The sequence below is a fragment of the Eschrichtius robustus genome, chromosome 20, assembly GCF_028021215.1.
Source record: "Eschrichtius robustus isolate mEscRob2 chromosome 20, mEscRob2.pri, whole genome shotgun sequence".
NCBI lineage: Eukaryota > Metazoa > Chordata > Mammalia > Artiodactyla > Eschrichtiidae > Eschrichtius > Eschrichtius robustus.
The window spans coordinates 17,772,488-17,786,245 of record NC_090843.1 but is presented as its reverse complement, the minus strand read 5'-3'; the positions used below and the strand labels follow the sequence as shown (position 1 = coordinate 17,786,245).

Here is a 13,758-nt window from a genome sequence, read left to right as displayed (position 1 = left end):
AAATGATTAGAATGTTTTAAAAAATATGTATTATAAACTTTATTTAAGAAACTACATCTCAAACTGTATTGCTTTAACTACCTATCTTGTATAAGGATTTCCTTTCTAATAACATAAAAAAATATACTTTGGGTTTACCTGTCAACTAAATGACATTAAGGTCCCTTCTCATTCTTAATATTCTGTGATCCTATGCACTATAAATCATGTATTTCTTTGCATATGAAACGAAGTACTTGGTATTTTTTGTCTATTCCATAAAGGTGTGGGAAAAATAGGGGTTCTGAAATTTTCATGAGAGGTACTCTGACATTTTCATGTCATGGCATATTTTTAAGAATTTATACTAGTATGTTTATTTAATAAATGTTTGCATCTAACACAAGGGAGCTCACAGTGATTCAGCTTTACTATGGAAAGAGCTCTAATGAAGGCAGAATCAGGGTTCTTCAAGAAACCAGTCAGGGGAGGTTGCAGAGGGATGGATTGGGAGTTTGAGATTAGCAAATGCAAACTATTATTATGTATGTATAACTGAATCACTTGCTGTACATCAGAAACTAGCACAACAATGTAAATCAACTATACTTCAATAAAATAAATTTAAAAAAAAAAGAAAGAAACCAGTTGATGAGAGATGAGGAAGACTGTTTTCTGTTGGTAATTTAGGAATAATGAAGCAGGATAAATAACTTTAATTCAAAGTGTATTTGAAATGTGGTGTTATGGTGCCATCTAGTGGACTCCTGTAACAGGTTCTCCAGGGGGTGGGGTGGGGAATGCTTCCTAAAAGCCAGAGTTCAGACCTTGAGTATTAGAGCTGAAAAGGACCTTAGAAATCATCTGTCCACCCCACTCATTTTACAGATGGGGAAACTGAGACCCGGAGAGGTTAAGGACTTAGTCAAGATCACACAGCTAGTTAGAGGCAAAACTGGGACTAGAACCCAGGTCTTCTGACCTCCTATCTATTTTACTACACTGCTGCTCAAAAGAGTCCAAAGGAAAGGAAGAGGAAACTGGGAGCTGTGATGGGGTCTCCAGACACTGGTCAGTGTTAAATCTTCAGAGGGGAAAAAAGGTCAAGAGAGTCTATAAATTAAGTTGTCCTAGAGAAGTATCTCATATACATTTGTAGTTCTAATTTAAAAAAAAATATAATAATATTTTGTTTCTAATTATGAAAAAAGATTTTGGTATACTCACTATGGAAGATTTAGAGACTAGAAAAGTATAAAGAAGAAAACAGAACTTACCTGTAATTTTAAAAACGTCACAAATATAGCATGTATAATATGATCTTATTCCTGATTTGGTTTTTCTTTATGCTTTTCTGTTTTCTTAATATTCTTCATTCAGCATGTGCTGCTTTTGCAGTTAAAAAATGTGATGATCCCACTGATCAGAGACCATTATTATTGTTAACATTTTGATGTGTTTTCAGGTTTTTTTTCCCCTTCACATTAACTTTTTAAAAATTTAGAATCATTTTGCTTTGTCTCTCTTCTTTCATTTAATATATCAAGAGCATGTTTATGTCATCAAATATTCTTAAAATATTACTTTCAATAATGCATCTTATATTTTTCACTATTGTAAATAGTGAAAAATATTACAAATTGAAGTGGTATTAGTAATTATTATTTTGCTCATCTAACATAGAACATTAGTCAGACATCAGTGAGTAAAGAATTTGGTCATGACAGGTTGACGCCTTAGATCTTGATGTTGAACTGCTCAGAACTGATGACAAGCTATTCATACAGTAAGCACTTAACACCTAGTGTCTTACTATGGGGGCACACGACAAATTTAGTGCCCAAACATCTTGAAAAATATTCTTTTGTTAATTTCATATCCTGCAGTCTTAGCCAATAAGAATGTAGAGCAAAAGTTTCACCTTAATGGGGGAGAAGTTAATTATCTCTATCTGTATTTTTTCACTATAGCTTCACAAACAAGCAGATATGCAGGAAGAGAAAAACCGGATTGAAAGAGTCCTTGGGGCTACTCTTTCACCTGAATTGATTCAAAAAGTCCTCACGTTTGCACTTTCAGTAAGTTACAGTGAAAACTGCTTTTAGAGGGAATTGTTACCCACTGATCTGTAGCAAGTGTCCTTGATTCAGTATTCTCTGCCTTAACCCTAGACTAAAGGCTCCCTCATTCTTGGAGGACTGGAATAAGCTTTTGTTACTAATCACTGTATCTCCCTCTAGTGGTGAGAATCAGAATAGTTGGGAGAGGAAATAAACTGGAAAGCTGACACATCCCTGTGCCTACTTTCTGTCTCTCCCTTTCTTTACCCTAGAGCAAGTATCTATTGAGCAGCCTGTTTGTACCCATCCCAGTGCTTCATTCTCAATTTGGCTGATCTTTAGGTTAAACATGCTCCTCTTTGTTAGAAGCTACTGGTGCCAGTTATTCCTAAAATAATAAGTGTCTTCCGTGGGATTACTTGGGTACCTCAACAGCATTTGCCCTTTCTGGCAGCAGACGATGTTCTGGATATGGTAGACTTTTAGTTCTCTTCCTCTTTTTAGGAAGAGGTACGTCCACAGGACACTGTATCAGTAATTGGTGGAGTGGCTGGAGGCAGTAAGCATGGAAGGAAGGCTGCTTGGAAATTCATAAAAGACAACTGGGAAGAACTTTATAATCGATACCAGGGAGGATTCTTAATATCTAGACTAATAAAGGTAGGTGAAAATTTTTATTTTGAGTAGCTTGCTTATCATGGATATTGAGAGACATCCATGATTCACTAGATCCACAGATTATGGCCTTTGCTTTTTAAGAGTTTCCTTAAGTAGTTATTAGCTTTACTAAAGAGTTTCTCCATAACCCATCCTGTACCCTCTAGAATAAACTGAAGTTGGGAAAGAATGGAATGATTTGTTTTTATGGTAAATGGAAGTTTGTTCCTAAACTCTTAGTTGTTCTTACTATTTATAAACCATTTTTTTTTCAGCTATCAGTTGAGGGATTTGCAGTTGATAAAATGGCTGGAGAAGTTAAGGTAAGGAAAGGAATGTTTACTTTTCACTTTTCAATCCAGTGAGTAAAAACACTAACCAAATTGTAATGATAGAGTGTTGGGGTAATGTTGTACTTTAGGGTCTCCATGTTCTTGCTTGGAGAAGGACAGGTTAGGTTGTATCTCTAATGCTTGAAGAATTTAGAGTTGGAATCATCTTTGGGGCATTGAAGTGTGGTTGAAAGAATGTGGAACTTGACATCAGTCGACCTGGGTATAAATCTGTGCTCTGCCCCTTGTTAGCTGTGTAACTTCAAGCAAGTTTTTTTAACCTCTATGAGCCTGGCTCCTCATCCATAAAATGAGGTGTTAAGATTGTTATTTAGATTAAGTAACATAGGGGGCCTGGAACATAGTAGGTCCTTGATATTAGTTCTTCTTCCCTTTCTAAAACCTTCATAGGTCTTTTGTAGGCACAATGAGACAAGATGACTGTGTAGGGACTCTCCTCTTAGCTCTTAGAAAGACTGATAATCAGTTTAGTGGCAGTTCAGCGTTTGGAGGACAAATCTACACTGATTAGGAAAATCTTAACTTTAAGCCTTTCATTGCATTTAATTGCAAAGTATTTTTTAAGTGTCACTTCCACCTTCATTCTTGAAAGCAAGGGGGTTATCAGGTGTGAATTTGGAAATTCTGAGAGCTATAATGTTTGATTCACTTTATGAGCCATTGTTAGAAATAAGATTCATTTAGTTTACATTGTGTATTGTATTGTGTAAATAATTACTTTATTGTAAAGGTAATAAATACTCTGAAGGAGAAATACGTATAATTAGTTTGAGGGGAGGGCAGTGGTTAAGCTCAGGTTGGTAAAGTAGGTAGAGGCCAGACCGAGGAGGGCCTTGTAGGCCATATTAAAAGTTTCCTAAGAATGGGAAGCCCTTGAATGGCTTACAAACCAGATCAAGTCACTCCTTTGTTTCTATGATAAAAATTTCAGTCTGGCCACAGTGTGGAGAATGCATAATTTGGAAAGGAGAAGAGAAAATGTCGGGAAGCTAACTCTCCAAGCAAAAATGATTTAGTAGCTTGGAGAAGATGGAGTAAGAAAGAAATTCAGGGGCTTGATTTTGTTAAACTTTAATTCAGCCAGTATTTACTGAGTGGCTTCTCTGTGTTGTGAACGTATCTGGGGAGGAAGAAGGAAGAGTCAAGGATAATTCCCAGGTTTCTGGTATGTAAATAGTGGTGCTGTTTCTTGAGGTGAAATGAGAGGAAGTCTTGTATCTTACTCAGGCCCTAAGAACCCAACTGTGATAGGAGCCTTGGAGCAGGAGCCATTGTCATCCATGTAAATAAAGTTATTGATTTCTAAAAGGTCTAGACTTAATCTGATGAATTAGTCATTCTCTCTTATATACCTGTGATGACTAGCTCAAAGGGAAGACCCCTATCCTTTTGCTGGTTGGTATTTTCTATGGAACCAGGTATACTTCATTAGAAAATGGTTTATTCAGCGTTTAATCAATAAGCATTGTGATAATTACAAGAAACTCTGAAGTAGTTTTACTGTATGAAAAATGTGAGTCTATAAAATTTTAAGTTATTAGGATATAGAAGCAACTTAAGCTTCTTAATTTTATCAACCCTTACAAATTAATCTTTATTTCAAGCAGCCAAAATGTGTTGAGTCCTTAACTACTCTGTGCCAAGTATTATGCTAACTGTTTATATGGGTTGTCTCTTTAATCTTCTGGAGTAAGTATTTTCTCATAGATGAGAAAACATACTTAGAGCAGTTAAGTTACTCAGTCACAGGTTAGTACATGATGGAGCCTCGATCAAGTCCCAAGGCTGATTCCAAAACCTAGACTTCAAGTAGGTTTTTTAACCCCTGTGAGCCAGTTTCATCTGTAAAATGAAGTGGTAAGATTGTCATTTAGATGAAGTAACTAACACAGGGGGCCTGGAACAGAGTAGGTCCTTGATATTAGTTCTTTTTTACTTTCTTTTGCTGGTTGGACAATGAACTTAAAAGAAAGGCCGTAGGTTCTGTCTCTTTACTGTTAACTTTTGATTAGGTTGTAAGCATATAATATATTTGGAGGAGAATTCCTGTAGGCAGGTACAAGGAGCTGCTTGTTTTCTTTTAGCCTGGAGGTGGCAGTGGTAAATTTTCATGAGTGAAGCTTATGAACCCTTTATAGACAGTGGGTATTTTTTCATAGCCTGTGATATTAGCTTCTTACTATTGCTGGTAATGATCCTACATTCTGGGTTGTTTTATACCAGGCTTTCTTCGAGAGTCACCCAGCTCCTTCAGCTGAGCGTACCATCCAGCAGTGTTGTGAAAATATCCTGCTGAATGCTGCTTGGCTAAAGCGTGATGCTGAGAGCATCCACCAGTACCTCCTTCAGCGAAAGGCGTCACCACCCACAGCGTGAACCCGGAGCATGCCGCCACTGCGGTTCTGCTGCTTCATGCAGGGATAAGGTGGAGCAACCGAACAGCTGATTCATATGCCAAGAATTTGGAGTCTTCTTTCAAGCCAGTGGGGGTTGGACAATGAATGTAGTTAACTGGTTCCTGCTCACACTCCAGAATTAAATTCTATTGAAAAAGGAAAATCAGCAATTCAGCAAAAAAAATAAAAAATAAAAAAATGTAAATATGATAGTAATAAAATAGAGCATAACGAAACTGTGAAACTTCCTGAAGCCTTGTCAGTGGTTAAAAGTATATTTAACACTCTCCTGTTAATGACAGATGTTCTGTTTTTATAACCTACCAAAAGGAAACTAGAGGCTTCTGGGTAAAGAGGATTTTTGTGAAATGGGTTCTACAAGCAGCCTACAAGCCAAGGGTAGTGTCCATTGCTGGGGATGTTAAACATGAAAGGCTGATAGCTGGTATAACATAGAGTCTGTGCATAATCTCAAGTGGGGTTTTTTTTTTTTTTTTTTTTTTTTTTGGCATGGGGACTGATCAGGAAGATATATTTTCCTGCATAACTCAATCTGAACCAAGGATTGTAGTTTTCCTCCTTGCTTTCCCTTCTGTGTGACCCCTTGGCAAAAAAAAAAAAAAAAAAAAGTTTAAAAAAAGCAACCTATCCTGGTCTGGGTTTTTTCCTCCCCTAGTTCCATCCCCAACCCACCACCCCGGTGTCCTTCTTAGAGATAAAGAAATAATAAGGAAACATCTTTTATAGCCACATTAAATAAGAGAAACTGATATACATTATTTTTTTCTTTCTTTTTTAAGATGACTTTTAAGAACCCTGAAATGCATATAGGTGAGACAATAGAAATGAAAGGTTTTCATCCAGGCCTTTCTGAAGGAGTTACTCTGCTGCAAATGGTCTTAGTTGTCTGACAGGCCAACTGTTGAATCTCTTTATGACAGTATCAACACTGGCTTCTTCTGGTTCATTTCGGGCATGTAAGAAGTCATTGGTAACTGCTGCAGGGCCTGTATATTAGTGGTAACTGGTTTTAAAAACAACAAAGACTATAAGCCTGTGTGTGCCACTCTGCTTCCACAGTGTATCCTACTAACAAGCCTCACCAACCTAATCCAGTAAATTTTAAGTCTAAATCTCATTCCTTTCCTCTTTCCCTACCTTTTTTCTTTTCTTTTTCTTAAAAAAAAATATTTTTGTGTGTTATTAACAGGAATTCATATTTGGTGTGGCTTAACTGTATTTCAGAAGGTCATCAGATTGTGAGACTGCTTCCTTGAAACATTTTTGTGCTATTGTTTTAAAAAAAAATAATTAAAAAACAGTTGGCGTTAATAAAAATGTCAATGTGAAATAGATGTCCTGATGTCCTTTATTCTCTCTGATAAGCAACTAAAACCTTTCCTGTCATTCAGTAGGATTATAAGAAGTTTTACTACCATAGGATTTTTTTTGAGTCTGAGAAAATCCAGTTGCTGAATTCCTAATGAATAGTACCTAACCAGAGAAATCCTAAGATTCCTCCTAAATTAGTTCTGGGTTAACTCAGAAGTCTCTTAGAGTCAGCATTCAGGAGTTAACTTGAGCCTGCCAGTTCCTATCTATCTATCTATCTATTTATTTACTTTTTTTTTTAATTAATTAATTATTTATTTATTTTTGACTGTGTTGGGTCTTCGTTTCTGTGCGAGGGCCTTCTCCAGCCGTGGCAAGTGGGGGCTACTCTTCATCGCGGTGCGCGGGCCTCTCACCATCGCGGCCTCTCTTGTTGCAGAGCACAGGCTCAGTAGTTGTGGCTCATGGGCCCAGTTGCTCCACAGCATGTGGGATCTTCCCAGACCAGGGCTCGAACCCGTGTCCCCTGCATTAGCAGGCAGATTCTCAACCACTGCGCCACCAGGGAAGCCCCCCCATTTATTGAGGCTTCCTTTTATCTAGGCATGTGCCATTGGCAAAGCAGGGGCATCAAAAAGAAATTCTGCTTTAGTTAAAGAACTCACAATCAAATTCTGGAAAGAAGTTATTTTACTTTCAGCATACATGCAAGTTTTGTGTATACTGGTTTAGCAGTTTGAATTGTGTTGGGGAAAAGGTTGCGCTAGGTATCTTCCGCTTCCTCTTTAGAACTGCTTTTCATCCTGCTCTGCGTCCCAGGAGGTATTGACCCCCATGGACTGCATTAACAGGCTCCTTTGCCCTCTGACTTCAGGTTGTGTTGATCCAATTAGTAACACCCTCAGAAGATCAAAAGGCTGAGGAATGGATATTTAGAAGCGAGGGTATTTATTCCCCTGGCTTCTAAACTGCCAGGTCACATAGGTTGTCTTGAGTCCCTCAACCAAGGACTGCGACTCCTATCAAGCAGCCTCTCTAGCTTCTCGCTCCTTCTCTTTGGCCCTTCAGATCTAGGGATAGAAAGGACCACTCATTTACTAGCTCTGGATAACTTCATTATTCCTTGTTGGTTTCTCTGAACTCTGCCCATGTCTTTGTAAACAGTCCCTTTATTAAACCTTTCTCAAATTACCCAGTTTTAGTGTATTCTGTTTTCTACTAATATCTTGATTGATCTGGGCACCACAGTCCTGATGCTTTGGGTCTCTAAAGGTCTTAATCCGACATTTTGCATGTCAGATTTTTTTGTTTTGTTTTGTTTGGCCACACCACGAGGCTTGCAGGATCTTAGTTCCCCGACCAGGGATTGAACCTGCACCCTCGGCAATGAAAGCGCATTAACCACTGGACCAGCGGAGAATTCCCTGTCAGATGTTTTAATTTGTCTTCCAAATAGCTCCTTATCCTAGGTAATACACTCATCTTACAGATGAGAAAGCAGGCACCAAAAAATTAGGCAAAGTAGTTAAACAGCAAATAACTCTCAGTACTAGTGATCAACGCAAGCTTGCCAGTCTGCAAAAACCTGTGTTCTCCCAGCTAACTGTTAGGTCTCCACAATTAGAAGATCATACAGTCACACTGGACCCAGGCAATAGCTTTAAAGATATTCAATCATTTTCCTTTTCCCTAATATTCTTCGGTTAAAATTTTTAGTGGAAATCAGAAGGTTGGAAAGAGAGATGAATGTGTTGTTATTTCCTTACAGAGAATGTTATTTTATATTTTATTAATGGGAAGCAGTAAAGCCTTTTGGGACAGTGGGCAGTTGTGGGTGAATTCTTATCTTGCATTTTCTAAGGATGAATTTCAGGAAGCAAGGAACCCCTTTGAAAAGAATGTATCTCTCTGTAGTGTGCAATTTGGGGGGGGTAGGAGGGGTTTTATAGCTTTAAATCAAGTCTTTCAACTCTATTATCCAAATGAGTACTGGACTTGGAGCCACATTTGTAGGGTAATTTTTTTCTCAGCAAGAAAATAAAAACAAGCTTTGGGTAATAAATTTATAATTTTGAATCTATACTTACATCATCATCTTTTTTTTATAAATTTATTTTTATTTTTGGCTGCCTTGGGTCTTCATTGCTGCGCATGGGCTTTCTCTAGTTGCGGCGAGCGGGGGCTACTCTTCGTTGTGGTGCGCAGGCTTCTCATTGTGGTGGCTTCTCTTGTTGCGGAGCACGGGCTCTAGGTGCACGGGCTTCAATTGTTGTGGCTTGCGGGCTCTAGAGTGCAGGCTCAGTCATTGTGGTGCACGGGCTTAGTTGCTCCGCGGCATGCGGGATCTTCCCAGACCAGAACCCGTGTCTCCTGCATTGGCAGGCGGATTCTTAACCACTGCGCAACCAGGGAAGCCCTACAGCATCATTTTTGACTGAATAATAAAATCAGCTGATGAGAATTTAATCTCTTCTTACTAAATACTAGTTTTAGGATCTCAGAGTTGTTGTTTTTAATAGGACTCTCTTATCTTTTGTGGTAACGGAAAATACCCACCCAAGATGGACCATGCCTTCTTGTACCAACCCTAGTGCAAGCAAAGTGGTTAAGGTGTTTGGTTTCCAATGCAAGAGTGAGACAGGAGACCCTGATGTTAATGAAACATTGGGCCAAACAACTGCTTTCCCTAGGAACCCAAATCAGGTTGCTCTAACAGTACGATTGACGGCAAACTGTGACAGATGGCAGTGTCAGGAAAGAAAGTCAATTGGGTTCTAACTGCCATTTGTAAAGAACTCTGCTCCTCTGATTTCACTGCTGATACCTGGCAGCTGTAGCTTTCACTACTGAACTTCTGGTCCAATGCTGCGGTGGAACTAGCAACAGAGAAGGAACATAGCTTACTATCATAATCTGTGCTTTCTCAGGAAGCTGCCAGCAGCTGCCAGCAGACATGCTATACACCAATTAAAATGACAACCAAGAAAGAAATAAAAATTAAGTCTTGCCATGGTTTGGCTGATCATACCAGTATGGTCCTCTGAGACATCCGCCTCCTCTCACCCCCAAACAACCTTAACTTTTATCATAAATTTGACAAACTGTACAGGTATATTACATTACACTGCAATTTTAATCCACTCTAATTTATTAGGGGATTGATTATCTACCTTGTATTATATATACTGATCTTATGGATATACTCTTAATGCTTATTAGACTGACAAAGAAATTAAGAAGAAAACAGTATACTGAATGGCTGATGGTTTAATGGGAGAAGTCTCAAGACAACATAGAATACAAGATAATGGAGGAGAGGTGAAAAGAAACAGTTTATAAGAAAAAAATACAAAACATTTAAAATATTTGAGATGAATGAGGATGGGTGAGATGATTGTTGCTTTTCTAATAGGTCAGTTCGTTCGTCTATCAATGGAGCAGTTAAACTCAGGAGAATGTGAAGGAGTGTGGTAGGATGAAGTTAATGCTGTGGCCTTTACAAGTGTAAAGAAGTGCCTCCTCTCTATTCTTGTAACAATCCTAGAGTACACAGACTCTACTGGATAGACAGCATAACAGAACATGGCTTACAGAAGATCTCTTGGCTACCAAATCTGGTCTCTCCCTGACCCCGGCTGACAATCTTATTTCCTGTAAATGGAAGGTTCTAGACCTGTGTGTCCAAATGCAGTAGCCACTAGCCATATGCACTATTTAAGTTTAAATTAAATAAAAAATAAGTTCCTAAGCTGCGCTAGCCACATTTCAAGTGCTCAGTAGCCACCCATGGCTAGTGGCTACCATATTGGGCAGCACAGATATAGGTCATATCCATCACCAAAGAAAGTTCTATTTGAACTGTTCTATATCTAGTATATGCAAGTGTATTTTTTGTGTATGGTAGAAAATAATTAGTCTGTGCTTTTCTTTACCAACCTCATTGTAACAATCTGCTATTCATCTGAGAATACTGTATCCACTTAAAACGTTAATTCTGTTCACAAAATGTAATACAGATCCATTTTCCAAATTTTGAAGGGAAAAAAAAAAAAACCCTACAAAGTGACTATCCCTTCTTATAAACCCACCTCCCAAAGACAATCATGATTAATAGATAAGTTTGGGGCATATTCTTCCAGCTATGTTTTTATACTCTAGTTTATGCACTTAATTATTTTTGGTAACAAAGACAGGCTGTGCCCCCTTTGCGTATTCCCCTTTGTAACCAGTGCCACACATTTTCAGTCTTTGCCTTATGAAGCCAAGTGTGCCAGGCTCAGACCTGCCTGATGTCATGCTTTAAGTCATGGAGCTCATCACCAAAGATGGCTTGAGAACAAAGTAACATATGGCAAATGCATACATTGAGAGCATTTCTTCCTTGTTTAGATTCTTTGGTTCGCGACTGTTTTCCAGCCTGACTGCCTGACACTAAGTGCCAGTTTTGTGGAGTGCACATATTTGAGGAATGTGGCTTTAAGCTCTCGGGCTCAGTTAGTTTAAGCAGTTCATGTAATGAATTCATTCAATGTTCTTTCCTTACTGGCGACGTGAACTGCACTATATTTGGAACTAACATTTGCAACCTTATACGCCACTGCCTGGGTATTTAGCCACAAGTTTTGATCCCCGTGAACTGGACTGAGGAAGTTATATGGTGACAGACTTCATAAAGACTGTGCTGAGGAGAGATGTAGCTGGCTTGAAAACCTTCAGGGACTTCAGCTTGCTGCAGCTGTCGAAATGAGGCCATGCGTTCCTCCCACTGGACCCTGCTTACCTGCTTAACGCCTGCCTCGCCAGCTTGAGCAACTGTATTACTTCCACTCCTAGGCTTGCACCATTAATTTGGTAACTATACCTCACTGCTTCCAACAAGTAAAACAAATGTGCCATCCAACTATAAATGACCCAGGTGTGCACCAAACCAAGACCTGAGATGCGAATAGTCAGAATAGCTTTCGTTTTTTTATTTTATTTTTTAAAATTAATCCTTTATTAAAAAATTTTTTTTAAATAGATTTAATTTATTTATTTATGGCTGTGTTAGGTCTTCGTTGCTGTGCGCAGGCTTTCTCTAGTTGCGGCGAGCGGGGTCGGGGGTGCTACTCTTTGTTGTGGTGTGCGGGCTTCTCACTGCAGTGGCTTCTCTTGTTGCAGAGCACGGGCTCTAGGCGTGTGGGCTTCAGTAGTTGTGGCTCGCGGGCTCTAGAGCGCAGGCTTAGTAGTTGTGGCGCACAGGCTTAGTTGCTCTGCGGCATGTGGGATCTTCCCGGACCAGGGCTCGAACCCGTGTGCCCTGCATTGGCAGGCGGATTCTTAACCACTGCGCCACCAGGGAAGCCCTGAATAGCTTTTAATGTCCCTGTCATCTGTGATCCACCCTTGACCGCTCCAAAAGGATGCTGGGCAAAGGTTCTCATTGGTATGTGACCATCACAGAAACAACAGAAGAGGTGAGAACAGCACCAGCCTTTTCTAGTCATTAACAAAGAATACAGTGTCACTGTGTTCTAACCTTACAATCTGCTATTGGATGTGGGAGGTGTGCATTTTGGTCACTAATCAAAGGACGCTGGTTATTGAAATATCAGAAGAAGCCTGTCAGAAAAGCCCCACAGTACTGGACTTGAAGGCAAGGTTTTGATGCATTAGTTCCATGGCTATGGAATCCAGATAGCAGACTCGTTACAAAAGCTTTCAGAGCAAAAGTATATTATACGAGGCACTGAGACTATAGAATCAATTAAGGCAGATTTGGTTTCTGCCTCATGGAGCTTACAGTCCAGCAGGAACAAGAATTATTGAATGAGTAACTTGAAGTGTGATGAGTCTTTGGAATGGGAAATGCCAGGGGGTATAAGAGGATATTACTGGGGAGTCCAACATAGCCTCAATGTTCCGGAAAGGCTCCCGTGAAGAAATGGTGTTAAACTGAGACCCAAAAGATGAGTAGTTGCTAGCCAGGCAAAGAGGACAGGGAAAAGTGTTCTAGACGGAAGAAACGGCATACACAACGCAAGGCCTATGGCTGGAGAGAACCTGACCTATTTAAGGAACTCAAAAGAAACCCAGAATAGCTGGAACAAAGAGAGGTCTTGGGAAGGTAGTGAAAGAGGGATGTGGAGAGGTAGGCAAGGCCCAGACTAGGGAGGGACTTAGGTCACGTTGAAGATTCTAAACTTCAGCTAAAGGACAATGGGAAACCATCAGTTTCCTTATCTGTAAAGTGAGAAGTAATAATCTCAGACTTACCAGGAAACAAAATGAGAAGAATGCAAGTGAAAGCTCTTGTAAGTTATAAAGCATGATAGGAATATTACTAACATTATGATATTAGTAGTAGTAATAAGCAGTGCTGCTTTCTTAAGTAACAGAAGTAACAGTTCAAATCTTCTAAGTGCAAATATGAAATTGTCTTTTTTTTTTTCTGACCGTGCCATGCAGCTTGCAGGATCTTAGTTCCCCGACCAGGGATCAAACCCGTGCCCCCTGCAGTGGAAGTGAGGAGTCTCAACCACTGGACCGCCAGTGAAGTCCCTGAAATAGTCTATAACATATAAAACTCTGACTTAAAGGAACTGATGGAAAGGTCAGAAGTTTATTTCAGTTGAAACTTCCAGTGTGAGGTTCATGAAGCCAGGCATGAGCTGAGCTGTTTGGATCAGGGTCATGCCATTTATGGCCACATGTATTTCTCAACTCCGCACTGACTCCTCAATGCCACTTCCAGGAAAGATCAGTGTTCTGCCTCCTTCTCAAACCCACCAGAGCACAACAGCTGACACATTCTTTCCCCTTCATTTCTTCCAGCCACAGCTGGGGCCCAGCATCTCCTAGGTCAGCTTTTGTAGAAGCTGTTCCCAAAACATTACACTCTTCTGAGCTCTTCACGGCAAGATAATTATCCCAGTAAGCACCTGCATTATATTTTACGAGAAATTCCTTTACGAGAACACCTTTTCAAATCTGTGATGTTTT

At 39.5% G+C, this 13,758-nt stretch overlaps 1 protein-coding gene across 1 annotated transcript in view; it reads left to right on the top strand.

Moving 5' to 3' along the window:
* The window catches only part of NPEPPS (aminopeptidase puromycin sensitive), a 103,117-nt gene extending 96,354 nt beyond the window's left edge, over positions 1–6,763 (top strand). The window contains exons 20-23 of the mRNA XM_068529835.1: positions 1,950–2,057; positions 2,544–2,699; positions 2,972–3,019; positions 5,273–6,763. Of these exons, the coding sequence (XP_068385936.1) occupies positions 1,950–2,057; positions 2,544–2,699; positions 2,972–3,019; positions 5,273–5,425 (465 nt within the window). The 3' untranslated portion in view covers positions 5,426–6,763. The remainder of the gene's footprint in view (positions 1–1,949; positions 2,058–2,543; positions 2,700–2,971; positions 3,020–5,272) is intronic.
* The last annotated feature ends 6,995 nt before the right edge of the window (positions 6,764–13,758 follow it).